Below are 10,088 nucleotides of genomic sequence, written 5' to 3' on the forward strand. Positions count from 1 at the left end.
CTAACTAGCTGGACCTGAGCTAGCTAATACTAACACTTCCCACCCACTACCAGACATTGGGCTAAACTAACTAGCTGGACCTGAGCTAGCTAATACTAACACTTCCCACCCACTACCAGACATTGGGCTAAGCTAACTAGCCTGGGCCTCAGCTCCCTGTAGAAGGGTGGTCTCTGGGGATGATGGACAATAAGAGGTGAGTCCCTTTGTCACTGTCCACGTTCCCCTGCAGCGGCAGTCACCATCAATCATCCATGCTTCACCGACCCCCCCCCCCCCCCCCCCCCCGGTCCCCAACCCCTTTTGAGCTGAGTTCTCTGACACTGAAACCAAAGTTCCACCTGGTGAACAATCACATTTTCGGAGATGTGGTGACTTCATGGAAAAATATTTCTGCTCAAATGAAAACAGACAGACATTAAATACACATACAATAAAAGCCCACACGCCTGTCACGTGTATTTCAGGTTCCAGGTGGCAGTGGCGGTCTCATCCAGGCTTGGCAAAGCCAGCGCCATATTGGTGAATCAGGTGAGTTAAAGGTCCTGAGATAGTTGTTCAGTCAAGAGGTTCCTGTTTGATGCGAGTTGGGCTGCGGGTGACGGACGCTGCATGCTGCTGGCGGCGACTCAGGATGTATTCACTGAACTGGGAAGAGTCCACTCCACCGCCGCAGGACGCCTGGACGCTGAAGCCTTTCTGGAAGAGACGCTCGAGGACCTGTAGGCACAGATGGACACAATCAGGTCGTGTCACGTGTCAAACCTCTGACTCAGCACCACCAGCTGGCTAATGATCGTGACTGAGGAGGAGTCGACCAGCAAGTCGATGACCTACGTCACACTGTTGACCATTGCTGAAGTTTTGGCGAGTCAGCTGAGTTAAAGTCAGGATGGTGAAAGTGTCTGCTGGCAATGGCGTGATGATGCGCCTGACGAAACTGACCTGAACGGAGTTGAGCCGGCAGTAGCCATTGAGGGGGAAGCGGATGACGTGGGTGGGGTCCTGGTTCCAGCCCGCGTTGACAGAGTTGCCCATGACATCTCCAGTCTCAGGGAAGATCTCTTCGATCAGAACCTTCTCCCCGCTCAGCGCGATCCGCTCGCCAAGGTCAGGTGTTACGCGGACCACCAGACACTCACAGGATGGCGCGCTCCGGGCCTCACGCTCAGCCTGCCAGCGCTCCAACTCCCGAACCATTGGGGTCAGCTGGTAGTAGCGAGCCTCTTCATACAGCTGAGGGAAGTCCTGCCACAGACACACAGTCCACATCAGACAGCGGAGTCTCCGCCCCCACGCCACTGTTAGCTCCCCATCCTCGCCACACCACCATGCTACCAGCGCCCTCCTCCCTCAGACGCCATCTTCAGATTGTCACAATATATGACACGATAACCACATAAATGAAGTGCTGGGAGCCAGCGGTTGGGGGGGGTTGTCACTGATCTGACCATCTGATAAGTTTATTGTGAGTCATTAGCATTAAGTATATTTAGGGCGGGGCTACCTTGACTGGAACATGTCAGAAGTGACTGATGTATGCTGTTTAATTTAATCCATCATTCACATAGACATCAATCACTAAACTGCAATCAGGCCCCTCCCCCTTCTCTTACATCATTTGTAAACATCAGCATTGACAACGTGGAGTCCTGAGGTTTCTTGCTCCGCTGGTGAATTAATATTCATCACAAACTGTCACTCATTCCTTCGAATGGTCAGAAATCCTCCCACAAGTCTTGATGACATGTTGAGGTTACACATCAGCACGGTGAGTTGGGCGGCGCCCTCGCGTGTGGACCATAATAAGTAGATTTAACAACACTGCTGCCCCGCTGATGGTGCTGGAACTTGCAGTCTCATCAGATGGCGCCAGCTCTGTTTCGATCGCTGCATCTCACAACATCACGTAGCCACTTAGTGACCGTCATCAGACCACGTTCACGCGTTCACTTGCGTCATTCAGCTGACAACAAAGTCCGCTGAAGACCCCTCTGGTGATGTACCTGGAAGTCTTCTGGCAGAAGCAGTCTGCAGGTGCGCAGGAAGCTGAGGACGTAGCGGAAGATGTCGCCGTCACGGTCGATGAAGTAGTGCTGCTTAAGACTGTCCAGGACGATGGGCTCACCGCCGTTGAACAGCCGGCTGATCCTGAGGACACGCCACGTCACTGACGTGCTCACGTTACCATGATAGCATGCTAACATAACACAACAACATGCTCAACATGCGTGCAGGACGGCATGCTAGCATGCAAGGAAGTAGTTTTGCTTTCTGTGAAACATTCATGATGTCGCGGCTCGGAGGTTGTTAGGACACATCAGCTCACCTGGACTCGGGGAACTTGGTGAGCGTCGCCAGGCTGCTGGTGTACATGTGTCCGCCCACGTCGATGTGGACGGGCGCGTTAGACTTGGTGAGCTGCGCAGGTGACGGGATGCCCTGGGCCGCCATGGGCGACACTGGCGAGTGGCTCAGAGACATTCTGGACAAGCTCCGCCCCTCCTGTCATCAACAGGAAGACTCTATTGTAAATAGGTAACATTTCTCTTCATTTTCTGGGTCCAGGAGACGAAATCATTATTCATGTAAACACTTCTACTGTTGCAACACTGTTTTCCAAAAGTAGGCGGGGTTATTGTGACATCATCCAATAACTATGGACAAGGGCTGCATCTCATTGGTCAATCCTTGGCCACTATCACAAGTGAACTCTACCAGATAGGAGCGGCCAATCATGATGGCAGCGGCGCCGGGCTCGGCTGGTCCACTGAGACCAGCCATCAGCTGTTCATCAACTGCCAGGTCTGACTTTTTTTGGTCTCTGGTGATGTGGTGGGTTGTGACCTGCTGCCCCCAGGAGCTGCCCAGGCCAGACCCCCCCAGGCCAGACCCCCCCAGGCCAGAGTCCCCCAAGCAGCAAACAGCCACCTTCACTGGAGACATGAAAATAACATTTCTGGTCTCAACATGGTGTCAATCACTATGACTGACAGGTTTTAAACTGATCATCTGACATGTTTACAAATCTGAAATTAAGACATTTCATACTTTTAATCTGAAAAGCTGAGCATCGCTGGCGTGGGAATGATGTCACACACCGGAATCCATCATGGCATTTGAACATTTAGAGTCACTGAGGCGCCTGGTGTTTAATCTGGATTAAAAATCTTTAAAATATTTGATTTCCAGTAACTTTGGGACACAAACACGTCATAAACTGCAGGTCATGATATTCTTTTATCACTTTCATCTTCCCTATCATTCTTTAATCTTTCTTTCATCTTCCTCATCATTCTTTAATCTTTCTTTCATCTTCCTGTCATTCTTTCATCTTCATCAACCACAGTTATTTGCTCAACATTGTCAAGGTGTTTGACATCACTGTCTTTACAGTTAAGGGACACCTGAGCCAATGGTGTACAAACTTAAAAAGCATTCAAAAGTCCTTCCGGTTTAACGATTTGACGTGCTTCTCACCGGATGTTCCACCGGAGCCGGTGATTCTCCGCCTCTTTAACCGCGCTTCCGCTCACCTGCACGGGGAACCGCGTGGTCGCTATCCGGCGGAGTTCAGCGGGCCTCCTCCTCCTCTTCCTCCTCCTCCTCCTCTCCGCCTCCTTCCGAGAGTCTCCCGGCGAGCGGCGGTCGCTGGCGTGATCGCGTCGTCCTCACGCCACGGGTCCGTCCGGAGGTGGGAGCGGGCGGCGGGACGGAAACCTCCGAAGTTCCGGGCGGAGCTCCGCGGGGCAGCAAGATGGCGTCAATATCACGGAGGAGATGGGGACGCCGGATGAGGCGCTTTTGACCTTCAAAATAAAAGCATAACATTTGATTGTCGATGGAAGAAAATTCAAGGTGATTGATTGATTTATTGATTGAATAATTCATTCATTTCGAAGGTGTAACAAAACACCAAAACAAACAAAATAAATATCTTGATTTACATGACAGATCTAAATTAGGAAGAAGTGTAAACTTATGGAATTCTGCCCCCTCATGCACTCCTAAATAATACCGAATAAATACGAATGTTACGACTGTCAATCATCAATACTATCAAGGCCTTATTTAGGCAACTATATTTAATTAATAAGCAATTATTAGTTTTAACCCTCAAATCTTACACACACAGACACACACACACACACATTTCTCTCTCTATATATATAGATATATATATATACACAGATATATTTATATCTATCTATAGATAGATAGATATATGTGTACAAAGAGAGAGAGTAGTATTTCTGTACACAAATATAAGTATGTACCGACTCACACACCAGTACTAGACCCAGTACTACCAAGAAGCCGGTTAGTCAATCCAAATCTGGCACAATGTCATCTATCAAACATTTCAAAGATATTAAAACTGTATGTTTGTTTTTGTCTGTGGAATCTGTAATTTCTCGAATAAATTAAAGTAAATTAAAGCTCAGGATTGACTCCATATTGACTGTCAAGAGTGACCCTAACCCTTTCTCATTTGTTGTTAGAGTTTTTCTAGAATTGCTGAGAAGTGTGCGAGAGGAGAAATGGCCCATAATGATTTTTTCTATTTTCTTTTTATTAGGAATAAAAAGTCAAAGATAGGAGTTATGGTTTGGAAATCCCCTCAATGGCCTTTGTTTGATTCCCATGTCTGTTTTATTGTTATCAGTAAGGTTTGTTTTTTGCATTTATTGACAGTTTCTTTCTTCTTTACCCTTTAATCTTAAGAAACATTGAACTTGGATTAATTTCTATAAATAATGACTTTAATTATTAGATGTCTGTGGACCTGGGATGTTTTCTGCTAAGTTTGGTCCAACACTTACAAAGAATGTCCCTCCCTCCCGCTATCCATCCATCCCTCCATCCCTTCATCTATCCATCCATCCATCCCTTCATCTATCCATCCATCCCTCCATCCCTTCATCTATCCATCCATCCATCCCTTCATCTATCCATCCATCCATCCATCCCTTCATCTATCATCCATCCATCCCTTCATCTATCCATCCATCATCCATCCCTTCATCTATCCATCCATCCATCCCTTCATCTATCCATCCATCATCCATCCCTTCATCTATCCATCCATCCCTCCATCCCTTCATCTATCCATCCATCCATCCCTTCATCTATCCATCCATCCATCCATCCCTTCATCTATCCATCCATCCATCCATCCCTTCATCTATCCATCCATCCATCCATCCATCCTTTCATCTATCCATCCATCCATCCCTTCATCCATCCATCCCTCCATCATCCCTCCATCCATCCATCTATCCCTCCATCTTCTCCCTCTCCTCCTGTTGAGGGTGGTGGGGGTGGAGCCTATCCCAGCAGCCTTCCCCCTGGACAGGTCACCAGTCCATGGCAGGGCCAACACATAGAGACAGACAACCATTGGCTCTCCCAGCCACGCCTACGGTCAATTTAGAGTCTGGATTAACCTGGTCCCTCTTGATGTCTTTGGACTGTGGAGGAAGCTGGAGTACCAGAGAGAACCCAGCAGGAACAGGGACAACATGGAGACTCACCCAGAAAGACCCCATGCTACCTAAAAAGGACGTATTTAAGTTATTAACTACATCATCCATGCTATTTAGGTTTTTGATCATTTTCAGTAGCACATTAAGAGCGATTGAACTTTCTAAGGCCATTTATAATGATGCTGCTTATAAATATTCAATTTCCTGAATATTATGTGCATAACTTTCTATTACTTTATCATAATTTTATTTCTTGTCCTCATGACTATCAAATCCTCATGACATAATTTAATATAAAAAAATACATTAATTAATATCATGAGAATTTATAAGCGGCTTCTTCCCACCGTCCAAAGACATCAATTTGGGGACGAGGCTGATTGATTCTCTAAACTGACCGTAGGTATGAATGTGAGTGTGAATGGTTGTGCGTCTCTCTATGTTGGCCCTGCGATGGACTGGAGACCTGTCTAGGGTGAACCCCGCCTCTCACCCGTAGATGCTGGGATAGGCTCCACCCCCCCGCGACCCTCAATGTAGGAATAAGCGGAAGATGACGATGGATGGAGAATTTAAAAGAATTTTTTTTAATAAATTAATAGAAAATAATTGAAATAATTTCAAGGGTATATAATTTCACTGTAACAGCTGCACGAGGATATAATCAGGGTTCATGCTGCCGGTGGCCTGCCATGTCTCTTTCTCATGGTATCAGATGCTGAGTTAAGCGACAAAAACCAGTAATTGCCTCAGACACCCCCTGGTGGCCAGAGCGAAGGAGGGAACGTGATGGCGGTGAATTGGCGAGGGGGCGGTGCTGGGAAACACAGGGCTTTGATTCCTGTGTCCAAGGAGGTCTTTTATCTGGGTACTATTTTCGTGCGCTGGGTCGTAGGCATACACATCAAAAACTCCCATTCACAAAATTATTATTGTGGGCATGACAATGAAACATGGATGTGGCATCTGAGAAATGGAACCTCAGGGTTCACATCTGGTCCGCTCGTCTTTGCAGCAGCGTGCAGCCAGTGTGAGGCGGGACAGGTAGAAGGTCGGGCCGATGTACAGGCCCACATTAGGGAAGGCCAGCAGGACCCTCAGGATACAGCGCTGGACCGCACTGACATGTTCTGCTGGTTTGGACACGATCACAATCATGTAGGGAACCAGCACCAGCAGGGGAGAGTACGCTACCACCGACGGCACAATCACAGCCACCACATTTTTCAGAGCACGCCTCTTCAGCTGTGTGTTGGAGCCTGAACTGCATGTCAGGCCGCTTTGACGTAATACTCGGACGATTCCCAGCAGACACAGCAGCATGGCGAGGAACAGCGCAGAGATGGTGGCAGCCAAGTACAGCACCATGGTGAACAAGTGCATGAAGTATCGGCACAGGGCCACACCCATGCTGAGACTCCAGGCACATGCACACAATACAGCACGGTACTCCCACCTCCCAAGTGTCATGTAGACGATGGGGTGAGCTGCCGCCATGTAGCGCTCCACACACATGGCGGTCAGCAAGAGCGGGCAGCCAAACATACTGAAAGCAAAGAAGGCATCACTGACAGTGTAGGCCACATCTGAGCTCTGCCATATTGCTGTGTAGATGTCCAGAGGTAGGATGAGGCAGCACAGGAGATCCATGATGGAGACGTTGAGTCCCAGCACCTCAGATGGCGTCATTGCCTTCTTCCTGTGCAGCAGCATCCACACCAATGCCGTATTGGCAGGCAGGGCGGTCAGCAGGATGACCAGCTTGACTCCAAACCAGCCCATGTTGGCAGTGAGAACATGACAGTGGCTGATAACCTCTGTGAAACTCAATGACCACGAGAAGCTGAGGTCAAACGCTGCGTGGCCGGCGCCACTGCCAAGAGAGTTATTACTGCTTATGTTGCTCATGATGATGGACGATGAAGTCATGCTGCTGTTTCCCATCGTGGCGTCTCCTGAAACGAAGGGATTAAATGAGATGCTTCCCATCCTGTCAGTTTCATGTTTGCTGGGTGGATGATGTCCCAAACCAGAGGAACTACTGGTTATTGTTGAAGATTCTAACATAACAATGCCACTTAGTAATTTCATCAAACGATAATTTCATCACTCATTTAAACGTGAATACTGAAAATGCGTCAATTGTGGTATCAGTCATACACCAGTTAGCTTCCTGATGAGATAAATCTAGATAACAAGCTAATGCTAATTAGCCTCCAATATCCTCGAGGTACAATACTGTGCCTTTTGGTGGTCGCCACCTGAAACCTGCTTCTTGGTTCGAACAAAGTTGAACTAACCTTCAAGAGGAAGACGGATGTCACTGCCGCCTCTGAGGTGTCTGTGCAGCTCTTTCTCGTTCGACCTTCCAACATTCAGAACACCACTGCGTCAGCTTTGCATAGATGAGTGATGCTAAAACATTCATGCAAATGGTGAAGGAAATGTGACACTTGTTTTCTGACATATTTACATGTTTTGTTTTTATTGATGGAAGCTCTGTGACCACGAGGGACACGCCTGGCCTTCCTTGCCACCATTGATTACATCAGCCTTTAAATGTCTAGTGTGTATACAAAGTTTCACACTAATAGCAAATGTTAAATGGACTAATTTTTATGGAACACCATTCTACCTCAAAGTGCTTTACAGTGTCCTCTCATTCACTCAAATACTGATGGAGCAGCCGCTGCTCATCGGGAGCAGGGGATGTGAGATTCGAACCAGCAAACTTTCGGTTGCTCGACAGCCCTCAACCTCTGAGCCAAACTAATATGACACAAAGTAACCAAACTGACATGAGACATCATTTCTCACACCAAAGTGAAGATGCAGTGACATCACCATCATTTGCAAATACAGCAGCGCAGGAACAAGTCCTACAAGTTGGACGTTAGTTAGAACATCTGGTTCTCTTGTCTCCATGTCAGTGACCTGAAATCAGGTGTATGGTTCCCAGCAGCTGCAAATATTAGCAAGTTCAGTTCTACAGTAAACACCAGACCGGTGGATGGTGGAGGTTCAGTTCTACATCAGATCCACCAGTAAACACCAGACTGGTGGATGTTGGAGGTTCAGGTCTACATCATATATCATGTCCAGCAGTTTGTCCAGAGTTCCCCTCTCTGCTACTGTTGCCAGAGGGTCCAGCTTCATCCCAACCACTGAGCTGGCCCGCCTGATCAGCTTCTCCAGCCTGGAGAGGTCTGCCTTCGTCACACTCCCTCCCCAGCACACCACAGCGTAGGACAGGATGCTGAAGACCACAGACTGATAGAACACAGGAGCCTCCTGCAGATGTTGAAGGCTCTCAGCCTCGTCAGGAAGTCCATCCTGCTCTGAGCCTTCTTGTACAGCTGCCTCGTGTTGCTCGTCCAGTCCTGCCTGTTGTCCTGCCACAGCCCAAGATATTTATAGGTCTGTACGACCTCAACCTCCTCCGTTCCTATCAGAACTGGTCTAGGTCTGGGTCTGTCCCTCCCAAAGTCAATGACCAGCTCCTTAGTTTTGGAGGTGTTGAGCTGCAGGCTGTTGTTGTGGCACCAGGAAACAAAGCTCCTCACCAGGCACCTGTACTCCTCCTCTTCACTGTCCCTGATACACCCCACGATGGCTGTGTCATCTGCGAACTTCTGGATATGACACAGTTCAGAGTTGTAGCAGAAGTCCGCGGTGTACAGGGTGAAGAGGATAGGGGACAGTCCAGTCCCCTGCGGAGCACCGATGCTGCTGACCACAGTGTCAGACGTGATGTCCTTCAGCCTGACGAGCTGTGGCCTGTCGGTGAGGTCACTGGAGATCCAAGCAATCAGGCCGGGGTCCACTCGCATTTGTAGGAGCTTGTCCTGCAGTGCAGGGGGCTGGATCGGATTAAAGGCACTTGAGAAATCCAGGAAGAGGATCCTCACTGTGCCTTCTCCCTTGTCCAGATGCGAGTGGGCTTGGTGTAGCATGTAGAGGACGGCGTCCTCCACACCAACCTTCCCACGGTAGGCAAACTGTAGAGGGTCGTCAGCATGCTGCACCTGAGGCCTGAGGAGGTTGAGGAAGAGCCGCTCCAGAGTCTTCATCGGGTGTGAAGTTCGTGCCACCGGTCGGAAGTCGTTCAGCTCGCTGGGCCGGTTCTTTTTAGAACATCAGTCGTCTGAACGTGGACCGCAACAAACACTGGAAAGTCTGGCTTCATTTTAATTTGAAGAGGACGGAGTCCCACAGAGCAACATCTGAAGAAACAGCTTCTGCCAAAGGAGGATCACCACAAACATGACAAACACCTCGGCCTGCCTGGTGCAACAATTAGCGAGTAGAGAGTTCAACTGGGGGGTCGCTCTCCTGCTCCGTCGCTTCTTCCACTTCGGACGGTCAACCTTCACCATCAGCCAGCAGCTCCTCGTTGCTGCCAGAATCCGCTAGGTGCCAATGATGGTTGTCTCCTTCTGAACAAACCTGCTTCAGTGACAGACGACCAGCTCTGCAGACTGGGTCTGTTTATAGTTGTTGAACGCTCGCTAATGATGCTAACGTTAGCAGTCACAACCTGCTGCTGCTACGTGAAGCAGCCACGCCCCCAGCCAGCAAAGTCCACCTCCATCATATCCATTC

At 48.7% G+C, this 10,088-nt stretch overlaps 1 protein-coding gene across 2 annotated transcripts; it reads right to left on the minus strand.

Moving 5' to 3' along the window:
- Nucleotides 1–306: 306 nt before the first annotated feature.
- LOC147259536 (BTB/POZ domain-containing protein kctd15-like) lies at nt 307–3,780 on the minus strand. Of its 2 annotated transcripts, none has more exons than XM_086207936.1 (5): nt 3,537–3,780; nt 2,330–2,505; nt 2,007–2,151; nt 946–1,248; nt 307–720 (listed from the first exon to the last, which is right to left on the minus strand). In XM_086207936.1, the coding sequence occupies exons 2-5, from the start codon at nt 2,482–2,484 to the stop codon at nt 559–561; spliced, it is 765 nt and encodes a 254-aa protein (XP_086064062.1). In that variant the 5' UTR covers nt 2,485–2,505; nt 3,537–3,780; the 3' UTR covers nt 307–558. The 2 variants fall into 2 exon arrangements, with proteins under 2 accessions (XP_086064062.1, XP_086064063.1); XM_086207937.1 differs by having other exon boundaries at nt 3,481–3,780.
- Between the last annotated feature and the right edge of the window lie 6,308 nt (nt 3,781–10,088).

The sequence above is a fragment of the Aulostomus chinensis genome, chromosome 7 (assembly GCF_037954235.1).
Source record: "Aulostomus chinensis isolate RoL2024-O1b breed Wild chromosome 7, RoL_Achi_v1.0, whole genome shotgun sequence".
NCBI classification, from domain to species: Eukaryota; Metazoa; Chordata; class Actinopteri; order Syngnathiformes; family Aulostomidae; genus Aulostomus; species Aulostomus chinensis.

Excerpts from the sequence above, each read along its gene's own strand:
- LOC147259536 (XM_086207936.1), bottom strand. The coding sequence starts at position 2,484 with ATGTCTCTGAGCCACTCGCCAGTGTCGCCCATGGCGGCCCAGGGCATC. Across the intron at positions 2,152-2,329 it reads ACCAAGTTCCCCGAGTCCAG|GATCAGCCGGCTGTTCAACG; the intron begins GTGAGCTGATGT and ends GCGTGTCCTCAG. Across the intron at positions 721-945 it reads GCCGGCTCAACTCCGTTCAG|GTCCTCGAGCGTCTCTTCCA; the intron begins GTCAGTTTCGTC and ends CTGTGCCTACAG.